At 41.8% G+C, this 23935-nt stretch overlaps 1 protein-coding gene and 1 long non-coding RNA gene across 2 annotated transcripts in view; both read left to right on the top strand.

Moving 5' to 3' along the window:
• Positions 1-23935, top strand: part of LOC141987705 (histone-arginine methyltransferase CARM1-like) — a 136335-nt gene that overhangs the window by 64295 nt on the left and 48105 nt on the right. The window contains exons 3-5 of the mRNA XM_074953304.1: positions 5909-6015; positions 6221-6325; positions 13937-14047. Coding sequence (XP_074809405.1) covers positions 5909-6015; positions 6221-6325; positions 13937-14047 — 323 coding nt within the window. The remainder of the gene's footprint in view (positions 1-5908; positions 6016-6220; positions 6326-13936; positions 14048-23935) is intronic.
• On the top strand, positions 4435-4931 carry LOC141988251 (uncharacterized). Its single transcript, XR_012639713.1, has 3 exons — positions 4435-4591; positions 4672-4743; positions 4912-4931. It is a non-coding gene; the product is annotated as an uncharacterized LOC141988251 (long non-coding RNA).

Raw genomic sequence — 23935 nt, 5'->3', positions numbered from 1 at the left:
AGTCCTAGAACCTTGGTAAAGTACATGGGGCCCTAGGATTAACAGTAAATATTCTGTTGGTCCTTGAAAATCAAGCAGGAATGTTGAATAGATTTTTAGCTCCAAGTGTTTGGCACTTGGTTGGAAAATGTAGAGTTCTAATCAGGGCAACCCAGAAATATGCAAGTTATGTGTTTAACCATTCTTGGGTGGATTATTTTTGAACTTTACTTTCAAATAAAGACTTGCAAGTAATTCTGATTCAACAGTCAGCCTTAAGTTATCTAACCTATTTTTTTGCTGTACTATAGACACTGCTTTTTATTTGTCCAAGTAAAATTATAAATGTTCCTACCGGCATGCAGTTTTGAAAGCCTGCTTTACATACTGAAGTTGAATAGATATTTAAAATAAGACAGTATGGGATAACATCTTTGTTAAATACAGAAGTATACCTAGTCCATTTTCATAGTGGCTGGGGCAGTGCTTTGGGCATGTCTCCAGATCTGCTGGAGCAGATTAAATTCCTAGTCAGAAAACTAGGTTTCAATCAAAGAACATTAGTCAATATATGAGCGTGAACATATTCATGAGATCTGTGATGGTTAGCAGCAGCCAGGAGTTGTAAATGTTAAAAGACGTTTGAAGAGATATTTTCTGTTAAGTAGAGTAATTAACCAGAAGGGAAAAATACTACATCAGTGTGTGGGCTGCAAATGGAACCAAAAGAGTTATTGGAAATACCTGCTTAACACAGAAGACAGAGTGGCTAGCAATGTTCTGCCTCCTTCAGGAACAATCTATGAATGAAATAGCCACCCCATTCATACTAAAAAGAATCCAAAATATGCAGCTCTTCCATTACAGATTGTCACTTCTGATTTATCTTCTATATCCATTTTATTTACAGTTTTTTCAGTCATTCGTTCAGTTTTTACACAGTCAATTGTAAACATGTAGAACTGTGGCTGTTTATCATGGGATTTACATAGACAAACGCAAGTAACTGAGGTTTCAGACAATATCTGAAAACGATAACCTTGTAATGAATACTTTTTGCCTAAAGAGATCTAAATGATTTCCTTTAGGAACAGTGTCCTGTATGAGGAAGAGAATAAACATAAATTTAAAAAAATCAAACCTCCAAGCTGCAATAATAATTTCTATCTGCGAGCTGATCTGGAATTTGAAGTTATTTATCTATAATTTCCTGCATAAGTAAAAGACTCTCTCTTTAGACGTGAAATATGTAAAGGTTGAAGGGGCTTAACATTTAAATTTCAGTAGATGGAAACAAAATAAGAGGAGAGAGCTTTGTGTGGTATGTTGATTCAGTTAGAAGCTGGATTGAAGGCTGTGGGGATTTCAAACAGGTGAAACAATTAGTTTTTCATGGAAATGTTGTAAACTGATGCTTTAATTTAATTTATTCAGCTAAGATTTTTATTTTTTCATTTTGCTGGAATGAATTAATTGTTTCTTACCCAAAATGATTATCACGATTCATATTTATTTTTTAATATAAAAGTAGCTCACATAGTTTCTAGCGTAAGCCACTGAGGTACACACAGAAAATAGAGACAGGATTAAAAGCTTACTCTAAGCTTGCTGGGAGTTAAAAGATGTAATGCAGTCACTATTTTTTCTTCCTGAATCTTGAGTACCTTGTGTGATGTTTTGGATAACAGGATGGCAGTACAGTTCCACTATTACGGCAAGTTCTAGTAGAGGAGAGTGGGGAGGGACACAAGGAGCGTCTGTCTCTTTCCCCATTTCTCCCCTTTGCATTCTTCAAGAGGCTCTTATGTTCTTCCAGCATCCACCCAGGGCTTATGTAAAGGAAACTGATGGACTGAGGTCATCCGAGGCCAGTACTGAAAAAAAACAGACTTTTGTCTAAACACTTCATTTAGGACCACTATTCTTTCTTCTTTTAACCCAATGTCTGTTCGTTTTATAATTTGCTGGGATCATAAGTGGACAATTACTGTTGCAATCATCTATCCCGACCCAGAGGAGAGAGTACGACAAGCAGATGAACATAGTTCTTTCTCTTCTTCCCATCACGCACATCCTCTGAGATCAAAGATGAGTCATGTTAACACTTTTGCAAACTGTGTGTGTGTGTGTGTGTGTGTGTGTGTGTGTGTGAGAGAGAGAGAGAGAGAGAGAGAGAGAGAGAGAGAGAGAGAGAGAAAAGATTGTCCTTGGGAGGGAAAGGAAGGCAAAGGTGTTGCACCAGCTCTCACCTTTCAAATAATTAGGAAGGAATGGAAGAGGCATAAGATATTGGCTGTTTTTGGAAAAGAATTTTTCCCCTAGCATGGGACTCTTTACTGCTTTACTTCATGGGAAGCTAACAGCAGAAGAGTGAAATGGGTTAGTTTCTGGCCCACTTCTAGACGCAGGGCAAGCAGCTTGGCCTCACAAGGTTCTGTTCATCCCATGGAAACTGTATATCTTTTTAATGAGTTTTCTCAAATTTACTTTTTCTCTGTGCTGTGAGGGATAGAAAGGGGCATGTCAGTGATGCATCATGTAGTGGCAGTGTTGATTCCAGATTGCTTATAGGTTGCTCCAGGGCTGGATATAGTCAGTCCAGGACCCCAGGCTCATAAGGCAAGGCAGGCTCTCTCCCCACCCCAATCCTTCAGTCCTGCTCGCTCACCATGGCCCCATCTTCACACAGGTGCTACCTCAAGGCAGCACCCTGGAGCCTCCATATTCACCCATGTCATATAATTAATATATATGTCATACAACCCACTCCCAGGAGAGTGTTTGTTTAATCAGCAGGGGAGTTGTAATCGAGGGGTTTACAAAGCTGTAAGAGGGCTGCGCATGCATCACAGAGTGTGGGATTGCTCACCTCTGTGACTCAGCAAAGTCCACCGGGACACATCTGGGCTGGTGTTTTCCAGGCACATGGACTGATGATATAAAATAGGAAACCGTGTCATCATGCTTTTACCTTTCTCCTCTCCCATGTAAGCTGGAAGCAACAAGAATGCTGCCCCAGGCTTAAAGGGGAAGCCTGTGTATTAAGAACTGTAACCTGCCTGCAACATCCAGTGGGGTGAGAAAACTGCTTGATCCAAATACTGCCTAGTCGAATAAGGTTTAAGATTTAGACTGTGTGCTTACTTTTTATTTTCTTTGGTAACTATCTCTGGTCTTTTGTGCTTTCCACTTATAATCACTTAAAATCTCTCTTTCTGTAGTTAATACATTTGTTTTATATTTTACCAAAAACAGTGTGTTTTGGTTGAAGTGCTTGGGAAATCTCAGCTCAGTTTACAAAGGCTGGTGTGTGTCCTCTCCACACTGAGGGAGGGGCAGACTGGGTAATGAACTTACACTGGTCAGGCTTCTGACCAGGGCAAGACAGTATGTTCTGGGGGTGCAGGGCTGGGGGCTTGGGAGATTTGCTGGTGCCTTTCTCTGTGTGATTTGTGAGTGGTTTAGGGAACATTCGCGCAATCTAGCTGGGTGTGGGGCTCCACATGCGGTTGGGCTAAGTGATAACAGCACCTGAGGGGTTTGCTGCTTTTCACTAGCAAAGCATTGTGAGAGACAGCCCAGGCTGGAGAGTTAAGACCCCAGTTCCAAGTTGTACCCCGGGGATCCCATCAAAGAGCCCCACTTGTAGTGGCAGGCAGATGGGTCCTCCCTTCCCAAAGAGATAGTGGTAGCAGAATAGGCTTTCTTGTCCCCTGCCTCACAGGAGTGGCAGCAGTGATCCACCGCCCCACAATGGTAGGAGCAAGTGCCACCGCCCCCCGCCCAATACTTACCTCTGCGGCCAAAGTGTACCTGGTTGGGTTGGGAATGAGCCAGGCCTGCTGCACTCTCCCACTGCTATATGCACAGTCCCCTGTTGGGGTGGTGTTGGCAGGGTCCACCAGAGCAGTGGGTTTCAAACTTAATACCCCTTAGTGTGTTATCTAAGCCTTAGGTGTAGACCTATAAAGCCTTTGCTTTAGTTGGCCCTGGGTTGCCCCACAAGTTCAGTGGGTTGTTACATGATTTGGTTCAGACTTGCTTGAGAAACCATGCATGTGTTTGTCTTATTCATCAGTGCTAAGCCCTCTCACTGAAACAGACTATATGGCTGTAAGGAGCGTGGAGACTCTATTCAACTCCACCTTTCCAGATTTAGTGACTCTACGTGGACAAGGGCTGAAAGACCTGAGCAGCAGCAACAGAAAAGTAAATCGCTGGCTAAATTTCTAGTGAGTTCTGCATCCTGTTTGCCATACATTTTTACCAGACATTTAAAACATTTCCTTTCTGAGTCTGTTTTGAAGTTCCTACTCAAACAGAACTCCCATTGACTAAGGTTTGCCTGAGCAAGGACAATAGGGTAGAACCCTTTATTTGTATTTGATTCATCAGCTCTACTTTTTTTTTCTTTTTGTGTGTTTGTATGTTTCTCCTTAGGAAAGCTCATATCCAACTTGTTGAAGTTTTTATGGGCTGGGTTAGGAAAGCCAGCTGCTGCCTCTCCTAGCTGTCTTTGCCTTGTTTGTGGCAGCTGTCCCCAGCAGAGAGGGACCAGTACAACTTAAGTCCTGGTTTGGGGAGCTCAAAAGTCGAAGAAAAGATGGAGGAGGTGATTGTTTTCCTTGGTTACTGTATTCTGAGATTTATTGTTGTTGGCTAATTAACTGCTGTTATATTTTTATTTTCCAGATCTCTGGGTTTGAAGGGCTGCTGCTCAAACAGCTCCTACTTGACTAGAGCACTAAGTGACAACTTCCTTGTGTATGTACTTTGTATTCATCAGAAATTAATTATTTTTATTTGAAGACCTGTGGGTTTTGGAGTTCTCTCCCCTACCCCCCTTTCTCTTTCTTTTGGTCAGTAAGTTGTTAGTATAACATGGTTTACTTAAAACTGTTCTGACTGCTCTTGTTTTAACTTTTATTTCAGGAGCCAGCCATGAACAGAGGAGGGAAGACTTTCATGCTTGGTTTTATTACCGTTTATGCTACTTTTATGCAGAAACCTCTTTTCAGAGCTTTTCCTTTTCTAAATAAATTTTATATTTAATTAAATTTCTGGTATGTGTTGTCTTTTGTTCCCTGTGTGAAAAGTTTTGCTTCATTTTTTTCAATCAGATCCAAAAGCTGCTGAGCAATCTGATTGTCCGCTTTCGGGCCTGCTTGAGTTTTCCTACCACATGTCCAATATAAAAAATGTTCAGATCCACAGACGCACACCCTGTCCTGCTCCAGGGGTACTAGCTAGAATATTGGTAACATGCATAGTCCTCAGCAGCCTCTAGCTAGTGGTTTCTTAGACCATCCCTCTGCCCTGCAAATTTTTGTGACTTCATCCTGGGATGGATACCTCCTAGCACAAAGTTATTCCTTCCCCAATTATTCCTACTGTTCTCATTATTGGCTGAGGCTACTCTAGGTGGACTCTGAAGATTAACTCCCCTTTGCCCAGCTTTTCTGCAACACAAAGAAACTCCTCCAACAGATTCAGCCATAACTCATGGCCACTTGAACAGGCCTGTCAGGGATTCACCACAGGGCAACAGTGTTATGACCACCCACGTGCTCCTCAATAATCAGTTCAGATATTGAGACTCATCTCTCAAGGCTCCCGAAGGTTTAACAAAGATGGAGAATTCCATACCATGTAATATAACCTAATAATTTAACACATGCATTCCATTACTAGCTCTGCCATCATATTCTGCTGTTTTGCATTAACATAACATTTTTCTTAATGTAAATAATCAGCTGTAGCTGAGACTGTTGGGTCAGCTAATAAATAGCTAACTTTGTAAGAGGCACCATTCCCCTTCACCACTCCTAACAAAATCTATCACTGAGTTCTTGTTGTGAACATGCTGTTTTGCTCTCTGTGGGTTAGTAGCTTTCATATTTTGCTCCATTTTTCTTTTTTTCTTTTCTAGAATACAGCACATTTTCAAATGCACTGAAGAGGTGCCGGAATCAGAAGAAGGAACACTCCGTTTTCAATCAGCGAACAGAAGAGGCATCTGCTGCTCAGTATTTTCAGGTAACAAAGCCATCTAAAGCCAGTTTTGTGGAAGCTAAGTTATAGATGTTTCCCCGTTTTTCTGACCTTAGTCACCGGACCAGGTAGAAAGTTAGCTCAGGATTCTGCAGCAAAGGGTCAGGCCCTTGTTACTGTTGAATACGGGTAGTTTGGTAGAAGATGGGCTTTATCTTTTTCTATTTTTCCATTCCTCCTTTCCTTTTAGTTTTATGGCTGTCTATCTCAACAACAGAATATGATGCAGGATTTTGTGAGGACGGCCACATATCACAGAGCTATTCTACAGAACCACATAGATTTTAAAGACAAGGTAAGCTCTGTTGGATCCAAACATAATCGTGTCCGGAAGAATAACATTGATTGAACTCTCCTGTCTGATCTTTCCTAGAACTTTGTGCATGAGTGTACTGATATGCAACTCATATGTTTACAGAAATAGGTGTCAAGTATACGGATGCCTAGGCAATATGGTGGTGGGTCACATTAAAGGTACCTTAGGATAGATTGAATCTAAACCCTGGATCCAAACATTAGATCAGAATTTCACAGCTGGCTCCTGCAGACTAACCAGAAACCCAAATCTGAACACTCCTGAAATCTTTCTCTAACAGTGCCCAAATGCTTTACAGGAAGGTGCAATAAAGTTTGCATTAGGCAGGTTTGGGGCAATCTGCCCTACTCCTCCCCCTACCCCCCCCCCCCAAAAAAAAACCCAAATAAAAAAGATTAGGTCTCCTCCTACTTGCTAATAGTTAAGAGACTGGCTTAAATCATGAAGTATGAGGTTGAATATCCCTTCCAAAAATGTATATCATATCATACCTCTGGATATTCATAGAATCATAGAACTGGAACGAACCTCGAGCGGTCATCTAGTCCAGTCCCCTGCACTCCAGGCAGGACTAAGTATTATCTAGACCATCCCTGACAGGGGTTTGTCTAACCTGCTCTTAAAAATCCCCAATTATGGAGATTCCACAACCTCTGTAGGCAATTTATTCCACTGTTTAACCATCGTATCCATATACATGGTCAATCCCTTTTTTGAATCTTGCTAAATTTTGATCCCTAAAGACATCATCTTGTGACAATGAGTTCCACAGTTTACTTACACATTGTGTGAAAAAAGTGTTTCCTTTGATCAGTTTTGAATTTGCCATCTTTTAGTTTATTGAATGTCCCTGCTGCAAATTGGGTAGAAGTCTTCACTGAGCAATTTACGGGGATGCCCAGTCCCCTTTCTTGAATTGATATCGTTAATTTAGAACCGTGTAAGGTGTATCTGAATAGATAAAATGTTTTCACACCAAAGTCGCATTACTCTGTTTCAGTGTTGAACTTAATTTGCCACATTGCGCAGTCACACCTGGCTTTGGTTAGGTCCATCTGCAGTTCCTCTCTGTTCTTGACTAACCTAAATAACTGTGTAATCTGCAGAATTTGCTGTCTCACTATTCATCCCTCTTCCAGATCATTAATCAGTATGTTAAGCAGCATAGGATCCAGTATGGAACACTGCTATAACCAAAAATGCAATCTGAAAGCAACAGTTTACCAATCTGCTAAAAGTTTTCCAGGTCTGTAAATGGCTAAGACTGTGCGCTACACCTGTAATGTCTTCCCCCAACTCCTGCTTTCTGTGTGCACTTATCTGCTTTTTAAGACAACAGCAAAAAACAAGGCTGACGTCAACTCAGGGCCATCTAAAATTGACACCACCCCAAAACAAGACTTTTAATACAATCTAAATTATTAAGCAAGAAATTTCCCCTTCATAAAACATAAGTCAAAATAAAGAAAATAGTTAAAATAAAGTTTCTCTTCACTTTTTAAAGTTTCTGATATTCTAACTGAGTTTTTCTTCTTTGTATGTGTTAATAAAAGGTTAAGATGCATTTTATGATGCCTATTTGCAATGGGAATAGGTCAGTCATACCTTTATGCAAACCTCAAACCATACTTAACTGTTTAATTTTGTAAAAGTAAAACAAAGGGGTTTAAGAAACCTTAACCCCTTTTATGCCTGAGACAATCCTCCCCTCCCATCGACTCAACAATACCAGTGAGCTAAGAGCATGGGAGGGCTTGCCCAGTTTGCCTGGAACACCAGTGCCTGGCCCATAAGAGTGTGAATGGTATTGGATTGTTGATTTGTTACATCATCAGCTGATTAATTTTCTTACCAGAACAGGTAGAAATCTGGTATTACAGGGTCTGTAACTAGTAGAACAGCAGTGGATTGGGAACACTCCTTGTCCTTTGGCTCCCTACTGATGAGAACCCCAATAAGAGTTTTTGCTTTTTATAGTGAGAAGGTAGAAAATGGACAGCAGAACCCAGTTGTGCACATTTCTTTTATGCTGAATTAAGGAGGAGGAAGTGTGTAGGCTGTGTATATTTTGTACCTGTTGGCCCCTTTAGCAGCTATTGCTGTTGTACAGCTGCTTGCGTTCTCTCTTGGGGTATTTATTTTTCCAACTGTTGGAGCTGCCTTGGCCTCTGTTCAGCATACCTAATAGTAAAGCTGTTACAAACTTGATGCTGCCGGCCACCCACCTAGAGAGTGGTCTCTCTATTCCCTGTCCTGTGAAATGAGAAGTTTCAGAACAAATGTGGTAGAAAAATTGGATTGGATATTTTGTGAGAAAACTCTTTCCCACGAGAATCTGAGAATTCCAGTGCTGCTTAGGTTTGGGCTAGCCAGGGCAGAAATACTGCACCAGTGTTTACTGTGAAAGCCAGAAAGCATAGAGGCATATGAAAGACTGAAATATATAAGAAGCGTGATGGGGGGAGGGAGTAGGATGAGGATAAAAGAGCACAGTAATTTTCAGATCTTCAAAAAGAGTTTGATTCAGTTGTTACTTGTTTCCTAGCCAGTTTGGCCATTCAGTTGATTTTCACATTTCTGTCACTTTCCTCCTTTGATGTAAGGAAGTCAAATTACCTGAAGTGAAAGGCATTTATGGTGGAGAAGCAATCACCTTCACATTTCAATTATTTTTTGGAAAAATTTATCTTGTGAAGGAATGAAGCGGTTGGTCTGAGGTGTGGTGGTAAAAACTGATTCTGGACCCCCTGATAACGTTCTTGGCGGTATTTTCAATACACATTCTGTTTGTAATTTGAGTAATAGATGAGCTACTTCAGAACCAACTGTGGGTAGTGCTTGTACCAACCATTTGTGTTTTTAAGGAAGCCTAAAGAATATGGAGACAATTTTTAAAAAGTAATGAATCCTCGATAATAAAGTTAGAAAACATTGCTTGGATTGTCCTCTACACTACTTAAAATTGTCCTCTTCTCCATAACAACCTTTTAAGTGTTGTCTCTACAGTACTTTCACTGGTGTTGCCTCAAACTTTTTAATCATACATTTTTTCTATTCTTGTCTGGTCTCCCTCGCTATTTGGCATTAGGAAATAATTTACTAAGTACTTGTGTTGCTTTTGAAAATTTTACCCTGGAGTTCAAATGTTGAAGTGCCACTAACATGGCACCTTGCAAGTCAAAATGTCTTCTTGTGGTTTAACTAGAAGTAATGACCTAAAACAAAAAAATACAATATTTTTAAATAGATGGTAAGTGTAAAGTTAGAAATAATTTCCAAATTCTCTTTTGAAAATGGGATTTAGACTCCTAAGTCACTTGGCACTTTTGAAAATGTTACCCATAAGTGTAATTTTTAAAAAAAATTATTTGAGTAGTTTATGTACTACACCTGCCCTAAATCTCCCCAGCCAATTTTTGTGACTTTTAAAGTCACATTTTTCTTGTATTTTAAAAAGTCCCCTCCCCACCCTCCTTTGCTGTATGGAAGACTCACACAAACAAAGGGGAACTGACCTGATTCTACAGGGGACCAAACGATATAAAAAGTGCTCTCAAAGGCATTCAGTAAACAGAGAGAGAAATTAGAAAGAGAAAACGAATCTTTCAATCAGATAATAATTAGATGTTACAAATAACAACAGTATGGTAGAAATAGTTAGACCATACTGTGATTGATTTTTTTAAATTGATAGTGTCCCTTTCAGGAATAAGGCCCTTATTCTAGAGCCTTGCAACCTGACCCAAACCCAATGGATCCAGACAACAAGTGTCAGGTCCAGGTGAGGTGGAATAACAGCTGGACGCCCTCAGGGTGCTCTCCCCCTGCTGCTGGTGGGGCCGGACTGGCAATGGCTGCGAGCCCCATTCCTGCTGGCTGTCTTAGCGCTTCTTATTTCACAGCACAGCAGGGGGCAATGGATGACAGGAATGGGTCGTGCGGCCGCTGCCAACCCCATGGGCAGGAAGCTGTGGCAGTGCTGATTAAGGGATGGGGGGAAAGGTAGGGATCGGGTTGGGTCCTGGTCGGGCCTAAAAATTAGGCCTGAGCAGACCTCTGTTTTGCAAATGCTTAAGCATGTGTATATCTTTCCACCTGTGGATAGTCCCACTAAATTCACACGTGGAAAATTACTCACCTTTGTGAGAGTTTGCAGGATCATGACCTCACTCTAATTAGATGGGTACAGCACAAATCCTCCCTGAAATGTTGATTTTTCACAATTATTTAAGTAGCTACACATCTACTTCAGACTAGTTCTTGAAACTCCCACAAATTACTGTCCTTATTTATTTACTTATACATAGATATAAATACATGAGTGCAAATACATATATAGAGTAAACTCACTAACAGCCAGTCCTAAAACTAGACACTTATATTGAGAATATTTGACTTCTTACTGGGAAAAAAATGCTAATTCCATGTATTGAAAATCCACTGTGGTCACTAAGACAATGCACTGTGAAAATCTCTACACAGCAACTAGACACCTGCAGCAGGCCTGTGCCAGCCGATGTGGGTTCATGGGGCTTAGGCTGTGGGGCTGTTTCATTGAAGTATAGACTTCTGGGCTCAGGCTGGAGCATGAGCTGCAGGGCCCTGCGAGCTGGGGTGGGTCTCCAAGCTTGGGCTGCAGCCTGAGCCCGGATGTCTACACTGTAATGAAACAGGCTTGTAGGGCTTGGGCTGTGGGGCTGAGTCAGCTGACATGGGCCAGCTATGGGTTTTCTTTGCAGTGTAGACATACCCACTGAGGGCTGGATTCTGATGCTCTTACAATGGATAGTGCCTGTCATGACATTGCTGGCCCCTTAAAGGGAGTCTGGGCCTAGGCTACCTGTGAAGAGTTAATTTAATGAGCCCATCTAGGTAGTTAATTGGATAATGAACACTTGGGCCTGATAAAAGACTATTAGGGCTTGCTTACAGGAGGTGCTCATAGAGAAAGAAACTTTCCAAAGGGAGAGACGCTCCCAGGATTGGGAACCACAGGCCCCAAGGAGGAAGGCTGTGTAACCTCCGAGCCCAAGGAAAGAGACTTTAGTTCAAGCTTATTTTGGATTTAATAAAGTAGAACCCCTTCAGGGGAATCTTGTCTCATATCCATTTGGACTGTGTGGAGTTCTTAAAAGGCCCTGAAAGAAAGGAAACCAAGGTAGGTATGCCTGCAGCACCACATTATCTCAGTAGGGGGCACCTCCATGCCCTATAGCAGTACCTTACTCCACAAAGTCGGATGGACCATATGAGAAGTAAGGTGTGTTACTGGATGTGAGGAAGGGGCTCAGAATCTGGCCCTAAGTAGAAAGCTGCATTTCTCCATTCCATTGGTAATGTTTAACCATAGCCATTGGTTCTTCCCTCTCCTCTCAACATATACAAAAAGGAAAGGTTATGATCAGCAGTGTTCCCCAGTAGGTTTTGAGAAATCTTCTACCAACAAATCCTTCCGTTGGCCCTGTGGTTAAACAGAAACTTGTGCTTGATTGTCATTGGCTCCCTGCCTCTACCTTTTCTTTATTCCCCTTTACCCAATATTTGCAGTAATTTGCTGTTTTGAAGTTAGCTCCTCTGGGCATGGAGGTGTGGTCTAATACCCACCAAAGCATGGAAACAAAACTGGCTCTGTTACAGCCTGTTGTCTGTGAAATAAAAAATGAACTTAATAAAATCTTGCACTAGGAAAAGAAAATAATATTAGAGGCAATGTTTTGGCCCCAAGGCCTAATTTGAAGCTATGTAAAATAAAAGAAACAATGTTAGTTGCCTTAGTATTTCCTGTATCTGTGAAACAGAGATTCAGACTGGCTACAATACGCGCTGGCGGTTGGATTGCTTTCATTAGTACGTAGCCTAGGTTTCACATAAAGTATGTTTTTTAAAAGTGAAGCACGCTTTCAGCCCTGACAGATTTTCTTGCCAATACTACTTCTCTTTCTTTTTATGTATTCACAAAAATATCTTATTTTTCAAGGCTGCTACGCAAATTGCATTATTGGGAGGTTTTGAGCTTATTGGTAGATTGAGCTGCAGCATTTATTAGAGAAGGGCCATTGGGGCAGTTTTTGGAGCCAGTTTAATTTAAGGCCAGGGCTCAGGTTTGAGGTTAAGTCAGGAGCATGGTCTGGTTTCTGAATAGATAGCACTGAAGTCTTATGAGGTTTTGTTCCCAAATGGCAAAAATCACAAAGTTAAATGTTCTTGTGAGATTTCCACTATCTTGGGCCAAATCTCATGAGAATTTCAGCCAGATTTGAATTGCAGAATAAGGCTTCTTGTTTTGTATCCAGCCCAGAAACAAAACCAGAGGGGGCAGGTTCAGATCTGGAGATTCATTTCTGAATTACTTCTCTTTCACTCACATTCTCACTCACTGGTTAGGCTACTCATCTTAATCATTCTGCCACTAACTACCAATATCTATCTATGCACTTTTGAATCTCTTTAACCATGAAATCTTGAGTGACTTGTAATTCCATTGCTACACTCTTTATGCAGCTTAGTATAGAGGGATTTGTGTGGACCTGCTGGTGTTGGTAATAAAGATAGCAGCAGAATGCAGACTGTTTAGGCAACACTAAGGCACCAGCATTTGAAATGAGAAAATACATTGAAAGAAATCCCCACTGCATACTTTACTCACATAAGGAGTCCCATTGGAGGACTCCACAGGGCTATTTATGTGATTAAAGTTATACATCTGCATAAGTGTTTTCATTTAAAAAAACAAAAAAATCCAAAACTCAATGCTGCAGTGATACTATTTGCTTAAAGTTAAATATGTGCGTAAGTTTTTTCGGAATCAGGGCCTTCATTTGAAAACTACACCCAGCTATTTATGGACCTAGCAGTATGTAAAAATATTGCACAAAATATATACATATATGTCTGTGTATGTACATGTACATCTAATCTATCTAAATCTTACTTAATACTTCACCCATTTTCTGTATTCTTTGTGATACAGCATGGCCAGAGGGCAGCAGGAGAGTGTTAGAAGGGAGCCTTATTCCCTGTAGAGGGAAGAAAGTTTGCTATAGATTTATTAAAGCACCTGAAGCCAATTAGAGCCCCTGAAGCCAGTCACCTGATAAAACTCCCCTGCTTCAATCAGACAAGGAAAGGAGATGAAGCAGAGTGGATTGGTGTTGGAGCAGAGAACAGTTTGGAGGAGTTGAAGCAGAGTGGATTGGTATTGGAGCAGAGAGCAGTTTGGAGGGAAGCAGAGGAGAGTTTGGAGAAGTGCTGCGGTGGGCTAAGAAGACCAAGACCCTAGGTAAAGGAACACCTGGTTTGTGTAGAGGGAGGGCCGGAAGCCCCACAAGCTGAAGGGCAGTAGAGGGAAGTAGCCCAGGGGAAGGAACCGCTAGTTCAAGCAGTTTATCTATTTAAATGTAAGCACCCAAAATAAAATTTATGATGATTGGCTTTTTAACACCATTTTTCCTCCCAGTGTAAATATTTCTTTAGGAGGTCATGCTTGGTCCTCTGGGACTTAGACATACAAGAATGAAATAACAACTTTGAAAATAATCCACCTTCTAAACTTCTTTTTTTTTTTTTTTTGGTGTGCCTTTTGTTTTCAAGGTGGTCCTAGACGTTGGCTGTGGATCAGGAATCCTTTCGTTTTTTGCAGTGCAGGCTGGAGCTAGAAAAGTCTATGCAGTTGAAGCCAGCTCAGTGGCAAAATATGCCGAGGTAAGTGTTTTGTTCAACCAGGTGTTAAACTGGTCTGTAGGTAACTAGTGTACCACAAAGGCAACAGATATCTAGGAGCACATCTCACAAATGGCAATGCTGCAGATTTCTGTTTGTAACATGACTAAGGATGTATGTTGTTAGTGTTCATAATTTAAAAATATCTTTAAAGATATTCTGGTTGATACAATGTAATAAATACTGATAGTAATATAATCATTTTCCTTCCTTTTTAATAAGGTCACAAATGCCCTTAAAATAGCAATGATTAAATCTTTTCTCCCCGACAAAATTTTTTTTGCTTTTCCCTTTTGTATTTTTTTAAATTTTTAACAAAAATTCTTTTGGCTGTAGGTGCTCTGACTATTGATTTAATTTCCAATCCCTTAGTGAGATTAGTCAGCTCCTTCTCTGGTCTTAGGAAATAATCACACACTTGACTGAGCTGTAACATGTGTCCTATTTAAGTCAAGAGAGGGAAATAACTACTAAGGTCACCGATTAGTAAATAATATAATTTTGTGCGTCTTTCTGATCCAGATATCTTATTTTTCTTTTAGTGAGTTGTAATACTAATTTAAAGATGATAGATGTACAGCACTCACAACTGGCAGTCTTTTAAGCATAGACAAAGCAATTAAGGAGCTGCAGTGGAAGTTTGCCAATGCTACCCTAGCAATGTGGCCCTATCTTGCTCTGTTAGAGTCGAGATGATAGCTCATCCTGCAGAACCAATTCAGTCCTTGAGCTGTCTGTCAATTGTAATAATGGTTTTCATGATAAGGAAACCTGTGAACTGGGAATTAAGGCTGTTTGGGTTTTAAAGGAAGAACATCTGCAGTATTAGACACTTTTACTTTTTTTCCAAATATTCATAGCTACAAACCTTTAGGTTTTAACATTTTCCTTTTGGCTCTGATACAGGGCTCCAAAGAGTCTTCCTGTTCATTGTTTTATAAACTTGTATCAGTGAATGAATGTCTCATAGAAATGTTCTGGATTTAAGAAAGGTAAATAATAGGATAGATGTAGAATTGAGCTAGGAATCGCATAGCATCACCTTCATATTTCCAGCTTATTTGTGCTGTGGTTAAAAATGCTTGAATAGAGGCTACTCGTTGTTTTTGATCATTTGTTTATACATAAACAAGATATTGTGTATATATATTTTGTAGCTGGTAAGTATAAAAAAAGGTTTAGTGTAATCACTCGAAAGGACTGTGGAAAGACCTGCATAGTAGGCCCACCTTTTTTTTTTGTTCTGGAAAATCTTTTCTGTCTTCAAATTTAGATTATGGAAGAACTCTCGCTGAGTTTTAGCTTTGCTAATTAAAGTGAGAACTGTTTGTGATGTTTATCATTTGCCAGAGACATCAAAAGGCATCTGAAAAGTTACACACACCCCAAAAAATTATGCATGGCCAAGTTCTGACTTCACTGGTGCTGCAAGGACAAGTTCAGTGGAGTTAAAATTGTGGTCCAGTCACTTGATTTCATGGTAAATTGAAGTATTAACTAGCAGTGGTCAGGATAATGGGATACCAGATCTCTAATAATAAAGAACAAAAGGGAACTCAAATGACCTGGGACATTGGAAATGAGATGTGGAATTTTTTGCCTTTTGGTCACAGGTTTGAATTTGGTCCAGGTCAGAAGTAAACAAAAGTGATTGTTATCAGTAGGCTGATAGCCTGAGGACAGGTAGATTATACATAAAGAAATGAATAGACACCTCCCCCCCGCCCCATGGTTGTGATAGAGTTCATGCCACGTCTGTGTTCTATCAAGTGCTATTTACACTTATGGTGCAATATAAACCTTTTATTAGAATAACTGGTGCCCTACTGGTGTAGAGAGAGAGACCAAGAATCCATTAGGTCCGGTAACTGAATTGCCTTCCCACTCTCAGAGCTGGTTTCTCCAGGTGATGGCTAACATACATTGGTGGGGCAGATTGCACTGCTGCAGACTGTGCTTGCACCACTTCTTTTTGTGGAGAAACAGAAAACTTCAGTCCCCAGGGCGGTCAGCCCAGCTACTCTCACAAGCACTAGATTAACACTGAAAATAATTTTTAAAAAGGGAATATGTATAACAATATCAACTACCTCCAGGGTTAAATGCTACAACTGCTTAACAATATCTGACAGTTTAGAGCAGAAATGAAGAACACCGTATTCAGTTGTAACTACAGGGGAGGGAATGTTGGGTGGAAAAAATGCAGGTGCCGAAATTGGGATTTACCCAGGGCATAAGAAGTAGTTAAGGTAATGAAGGGTCTTATCCGCTTCTTGGTTTTAAATTTCATTCAAATTATGATATCTTCAAGAGCACAGTACCCCCTTCCCTGTGCTGAAATATGGATTCATTATTGTTTTAGAAGGAAGAATGTCATGTTGTCAGTCACCAGCACAGACAATATTAGCTGACAGAGCACTGAGTTTCCAAACACCATCTTTCTAACTACTCTACATGGTTCATATATGGTTCTGTGTTCCTTGGCACTAACCTATCTTATCTGCTTCTTGGTGGTGGTTAAAACGTAAGAGGGCAATTGAAACTTCTTAATTTTTTCCTCAAAATAGCAGTCTACAAAGCACCCAGGAAAGCTTTCCAAGAAAGAATTAATAAGAGAGTGCTCTAGTGAGTTCTCATGACTCAGACTTCCTTTTACTGTATAAGATATGCGGCAAGAGGCTGACTAATGCACTATGAAGTATTTATGTGGACCCAGCTGCAAAATGAGGACAGACACATGCATAGAATTAAATGTCAGGCCTGCAACTTTTATTAGACTTTAACATGGGGAGGGGCACTGCCCACCCATCATCCATACTCCCCTATACCAGGCATTTAATTGGTTCCAGTGCAGGGGTTACTGGGCTCCTTATCATATAACCCATTAACTGGTGCCAGGGCTACTGGGCTCCTTCCCATATAACCCATAACGTGGGGTGGCTCTCCTCAGCCTACCCCCCATGACTCAGATCTCAGTCCTAGCACCTCCCCCCTGTGAAGGGGACAGTGGGTGAAGCAGGGTGGGGACCTCAGCCCGTGAGGTCACAAGGTCTGACCTTGGCCCATGAAGGCTACAAGGTCTCACTGTATCACCTGAGCCCAAGGCCTATCACCAAAATCCCAGATCTCTTACCTCTGGGAACCATTCGTTTTATTCTCTTAAACACACTGGAAAACAGCCACAGTGGGCACCAGCAATACGTGGTCGCTTCCTGCCCAGCCATGCCGCCTGGTATCAGGCCACCTATCCAATCCATGCCCGCACATCTAGCTGTACTTCAAAACCTCCCTCTGACCGATGTACGCCGTCATTCCCAGAAACTTTTGTCTGATTGTAATGGATGTCCCTATGATGTATCACTGAGCCCCCTTTCTCCAGGAATATCATGGTGACCCCCTTATTTACTTTCTTACTACCTTGCCCATATGCACTAGGTCTGCTCCCAGCCATTGCCTGTCAGTGAGCGCAGAAGTGGCATGAGCTGATCCCACTGCATGTCTCTTCTCGACATGTACAACTTCGCCCCTGCAGCCCAGCTGAGATCCAGCTGCTGTATTGGCCCAATGCACCGCAGAGTGCCCACAAATCCAGATATTGCATATGCTATGTGTGGCTTCTGAAACAAACAAGTTAGTTATGTTTTGCTGTTCCCTGCCATCTTTTGCTTGGTGCAGATGTAAGTCCTGTAACACCTTGATTTCTAGCACCCTCTTGAGTGCACCTGCTGTGAGCTGAAACCCCTTGTAACTGCTGATGTTGCTATCCCAATCCTGAAAGAATAAGTACCAAATTTGGAGGGAGGTCAAGATCACAGCAGTGCAGGGTTTTTCTCAATGCTGCACTGAATTGGTACCTTATCAGACCTGCCATCATCGTGTATGAACAGCGGTCCTGGTTGTAGGCCCCAGGTTTTTAGCAAGGCTCTTATTACCTTTACAGGGCACAGGTGCTCATCTGCACATTCCTTCAGCCCCACATAAGCCTCCTTTTCCTTCTGGCCTGTTTATGAATACCAAAAATGCAGGGACACTGCTCCTGCAGATAGCTGCACATCATCTCTTACATTTAATGGGACCTGTCTGCAGCTGCCATAAGCACCAGTTCACTCACTCTAAAAGCAACAGAGAAGGCAACAACAAATGCTGCTGTAAATAAAATGGCTTTCCTCCCACAGCTGCAGTGCCTATACTAGTGGGTAACCTGTAATCCCTTCCTTACTTTTTAAAAATATACGGCAAGAGGTTGACTAATACACTATGAAATGTTATAATTTGGCAAAAATAATTTGTTAAATAAACCACACTGAGTGGTTCAGTAACCTTAACATTTTTATTGTGCTGTTTTTTACATACTAGTTTTCAAAATCTAGTAACACAGTGAGTCTTCATTAGCAATGTTCTAATATATAACGCCTGGTTATAGCAAGAATGGATTAGTTTCTATCAGTTTCTTCCTGGTTACAGTCATCATTCCTCTTGTGGTATTTCTTGCAATCTGTTTCAGATGTCCAAAGTATATACTGTAGGATGTGAAATTAACAAGTTAAATTTATTGAGGCATTTCTAGAACAAATATCCATAGACCTGGTAATAGTGGGGGACTTTACCCAGATATCTGTTGGAAAAATAATACAGAAAAACACAAAATGTCCACTAAGTTTATTGGAATGTGTTGGGGACAACTTCTTGTTTCAGATGATGGAAGAAATAACTGGGGGGGCAGCCATTTTAAACTTGATTCTGACTAACAGGGAGGAATTGGTTGTGAATCTGAAGGTGGAAGGCAACTTGAGTGAAAGTGATCATGAAATGATAGGCTTCCTGATTCTAAGGAAAGGAAGGAGTGAGAGCAGCAGAATAAGGGCAATGGACTTTTTTTAAAAGCAGACTTTAATAACCTCAGAGAGTTAGTAGATAAAGTCCCTTAGAAAGAAAATCTAAGGGGGAGACAGGAGTTCAGGCAAGCTTGCAGTTTCTCTGAGACCATATTAAAGGCACAACAGCAAACTATCCTGATACAAAGGAATGATAAGTAGAATAGTAAGAGGCAACTATGTTTTGCCTCAGGAGCTCTTTGATTACCTGAAAATCAAAAAGGAATCTTACAAGTGGAAACATGGACAGATTGCTTAGAATGAGTACAAAAGAATAGCACAAGTGTGTAGGGACAAAATCAGAACAAGGGGGAATGAATACAAGCCAGAATAGGGAGAGAACAGGTTAAAGAATATTTAAATAAGTTAGATGTATTCAAGTCAGTAGGGCCTGATGAAATTCACCCTAAGAAACTAGCTGAAGCAATCTTGGAACTATTAATGATTATCTTCTAAAACACATCAGCCTAACTTCAGTACCTGGAAAGATACTGGAACAAATTATTTAACAATCAGTTTGTAAGCACCTAGAGGATGATAGAGTGATAAGTCATAGCCAACGTGAATTTGTCAAGAAAAAGTCATGCCGAACTAGCCTAATTTCCTTCTTTGACAAAGTTACTGGCCCAGTGGCTGGGGGGGAAGCAATAGACATGATATATCTTGATTTTTAATGAAGCTTTTGATGGTGTCCCACATAACATTATCGTAAGCAAACTATGGAAATGTGTTCTAGATGAAATTATTATAAACTGAATGCACAAATGATTGAATAACTATGCGCAAAGAATGGTTATCAATGGTTTGCTGTCAAACTGGGAGATGTATCTAGGGGATCCTACAGGGGTCAGCCCTGGGTCTGGTTCCGTTCAATATTTTGATTAATTACTTGAATAATGGAGTGGAGAGTGTGTTTATAAAATCTGTGGATCACACCAAGCTGGGAGGGGTTGTAAACGCTTTGAAGGACAAGATTAGAATTCCAGATAACTTTGATAAATTAAAGAATTGGTCTGAAATCAGCAAGATGAAATTCAGTAAAGACATATGCAAAGTATTAAACTTAGGAAGGAAAAATCAAACACACATCTACAAAATGGGAAATAATTGGCTAGGTGGCAGTACTATTGAAAAGGATCTGTGGGTTATAGTAGATCACAAATTGAGTATGAGCTAACAATGTAATGCAGTTGCAGAAAAGGCTTTTTCGGAGTGCCTTAACAGGAATGTCATAGGTAAGATACGGAAGATAATTGTTCCACTCTACTTGGCAGCGATGAGGCCTCAGTTGGGGAACCATGTATAGTTTTGATGGCCCCATTTTAAGAAAGATGTGGACAAACTGGAGAGAGTCCAGATGAGAACAACAAAAATGATAGTTCAGATTTTCTAAATCTTTTATGAGGAAAGGTTAAAAAAACTGGTATGTTTTAGTCTTGAGAACAGAAGACTGAGCAAGGGACCTGATAAGTCCTCAAATATGATAAGGCCTGTTATAAAGAGGACAATGATCAATTGTTCTCTATGTCCACTAAAGCTAGTTCAAGATGTAATGGGCTTAATCTGCAGCAAGGGAGATTTAAATTAGATATTAGGAAAAACTTCCTAACCGTAAGGGTACTTAAGTGCTGGAATAGGCTTCCAAGGGAGGCTACGAAATCCACGTAATTGGAGGTTTTTAAGAACAGATTAGACAAACACCTGTCTAGATGTACTTGGTCCTGCCTCAATGTGGGGGAATTGACTTGAGGTCCCTTTAAGCCCTACGTTTCTATGATTGTCCTAGCCCCACTGAAAGAAAGACGAGGCAATGTATGAGGATTAATTAGGCCACAACATTATTCACTCAGTGTGTATGGTAGTACCCAACAATAAATTGTATAATGCAAGTCATGATTAAGGCTGTGAGTTTGTCACGGAGGTCACGGATTCCGTGACCTCTGTGACTTCTTTAGTGGCCGGTGTGGATGGCTCAGAGGAAGCTCAGGTAGCCCCTGCGCCAGGCGCACCAGCCACTGCTAGGGCAGTCTTAGGCCACCATGCCCCCAAGCCCCTGTCCCCCGTCCCCCCACCCCCGGCCACAGCAGCAGTTTGGCTTCTCAGCTCCCATTGGCCGGGAACCACTCACAGAGCTGCCTGGCCATGCCTCCACCTAGCAGCTGAGCAAGGGGGATGTTGCCGCTTCCAGGGAGCCCCCCAGGTAAGCCCCGCCCAGAGCCCACCTCACCCCGTCCTGTGCCCCAACTCCTTGCCCCCTCCCACACCCAAACTCTGCTGCTGCTGGGGTGAGGAGGCACGGAGCCAGGTAGGAAGCCTGCTGGCCTCGCCAACCCCCCTCCCCAGCACCAGCAGGGGTCCTGGGCCGTGTGCCACGGCCCATGCCCCCCCGCCCCCCCCCAGCAGCCGGGCTGCCCTCCCCTTGCACCCACAGGACCTCCAGGCAGCCCATCCCCAAGTTTTATTCACTGGTAAAAGTCATGGAGAGGTCACGGGCCATGAATTTTTGTTTACTGCCTGTGAACTGTCCTTGACTTTTATTAAAATTACCCGTGACTAAAATGTAGCCTTAGTCATGATTATTTCCTTAATTGCGTCCATCTTTTTGGAACAGCTGATGGCACCCCTCCATTTGTATGAGGATTAAGGGAGCTGGAAAAAGGGGGAGAGTTTCTCTCTCCACCATACCAGATTTCAGAACCCTATAACATCTTCCCTAGCTTTCCAACCCATCTTCCTTAGCTTCTTTAAGGGAGGCTATCCACTAAATCCCCTTCCAAATCCATTTGATCAAAGAACCATTATCCCCTCTGTAATGTGTACCTGTACTGGACACCTGCCACAAGGAAGCATCAGCAATTAGCTTGGCTGCCTCCTCCTCACCTTTATTGGGTTCCCAGATATTTACCAATTCATTCCCTCATATGGGCCAAAAATATATCCACTCTCTGGTCGGATAGGGGTACCCCATCCTTCCTGAATAACGTGGGTGCCGAATATGACATTTCCGGGTGAGCAATTGCCAATCCATCTTGGTGACATACGAATTTAGCCACCTCCCTATTCATGTGCCTCCTGGCCTTATCAACCAGTGGCCGCTTTATGGCTTCCTGCCATACCCTCCTCTGTAACATCTCAGACCAAATAATCATCACCCTCACGCAGAAATCTGGATCTGTCCCACATCACAGTGAAAAATAACCACATCTGGTGTCTGTGTCCGGGCTGCCAAAGAGTGCACAAGGGCATCAGCTTGTCCCGGGGCATGGCCCTCTTTCCATACCAACTCAGCCTTGCCCTGCTACTGAGGCTCAGCTGCGAAGCTCCAGGTGACTTGGCAGTCTGCCTATGTGCCCAGTAGCTAATACTGCTCACCTGATTGCTGTGAAAGGGGACTTCTCTGGAAGTACATGGAGTATAAATACCACCCCCAGGTCCCTGGAGGGCACTGCCCCCACCCCCACACACACACACCTTGTCCAGTCACTTCTTGTCCTCCCTGTTCTGTCCAGGTAAATTTCCCCCTTCCTATCACCTCTGCCACCCAGCTGGGGAGCGGGGTAGGGTTCTTAGAGGGACAACAACCCCTTTTCTTCTGGCCAACTGAAGAAAGACACAACACATTCAGTTGCAGTGAGCTCATTCTGTGCTCTGTCCCCTTTCATGTGGGCCATATGACAATAATGCAATAATCTGATTTGCAGACTGCAGTAAAATCATATTCCTTATATTAGCACCATAGAAAGTATTGCAATAGTATTTTACTGAGATACTGTATTGCCTACAGATGCGCAATGGTTACATAGGATATCTAAATAGGGCAATTAAGGGGGAAGATGTAATGGGTGTTGCACAAGGAGAGATGCTGGTTATAGCTGAATTATCTAGTTGTTTAAGCTATTTCCCTTTGTAATATTCTAAGAATATTATTTCACTCTGTACTGTGCAGTACTCCTGTGACCTTTTCAGTGTTTGGTAATTTAATTTTCTGGCATTTACATTTTCTACTGTGGCTTCACTAAACTGTGCAGGAAAGATAAAGGGAAAGATTCTGTGATCCATACCACGGGAGTACATCTGGCATAACTCCAGAGAAGCCAGTAGAGTTACTTTGGATTTAAGATCATGTAAGGGAGAAAATTTGGCCTAAAGATATCAAATGTGACACCTTATTACAATCCAAGCAATATAATTTGTTCTTTTTCATCCCATGCAGTGACAGTGTACCATGCTTAAAATAATGAGATTATAGCTGTCATGCTGTGCTGTGCCTTCCTGTTAACATTGCCTGCAAACTGGAAAAATTTATAAAAGAGGGGCTCCATCCCTGCCAGCACTGATTCATCTGTTAGTAGCCTCTTTCTAGCTTCAGTATATAGTAACCCCGTGTGTCCAGCTCTTTAGCTGGTTTTCAGACCAGTGTGCCAGCTTTTCTCCTGTTCCATGACTCCACACCTTGGATATGCAATTGCTGACAGCTGAATCCTGCCCCACACAGTCACATTGCCTGCAGGAGGGGGAAAAGATTGAAACAGCCTTTGTCCAAGGAAACAAACACTTTGGTGCATGGGGAGGTGGGGGAGTATAGCTAATAGTCCTTGGTGGTGTACGAATGAGCCATGAAACGAATGCATAATCTCAGTCTTCCAACTTCGTTATAGTAAATCCATTAGGCAAAAACAGGGGAAACAAGACTAGGAATGGGTACCTGGCAATAATACTAGATTTGTCTAAACATAAAATGTTATTCTTAGGGTGACCATATTTCCCAAAGGAAATTGCCCGAGCACCCCTCCCTTTCCCCCTGTCCCCAGCACAGTGTTGGCCCGAGCTGCTCGCCGAAGCCCAGCCCGCACAGGACTAGCATCACTGCTCACCAAAACACTGACTGGCCCCTGTGCGAGGCTGGCAAGAGCAAAAAAAAAAAGTCAAGACAGCAGGGACAGGGCTTAAAAAAGGGACTGTCCTGGCCAAAACCAAACATATGGTCACCCTAGTT

This window comes from Natator depressus, chromosome 5, assembly GCF_965152275.1.
Source record: "Natator depressus isolate rNatDep1 chromosome 5, rNatDep2.hap1, whole genome shotgun sequence".
NCBI classification, from domain to species: Eukaryota; Metazoa; Chordata; order Testudines; family Cheloniidae; genus Natator; species Natator depressus.
Note: the sequence above shows the minus strand (reverse complement) of the source record. Positions and strands in the feature narration are given on the sequence as shown.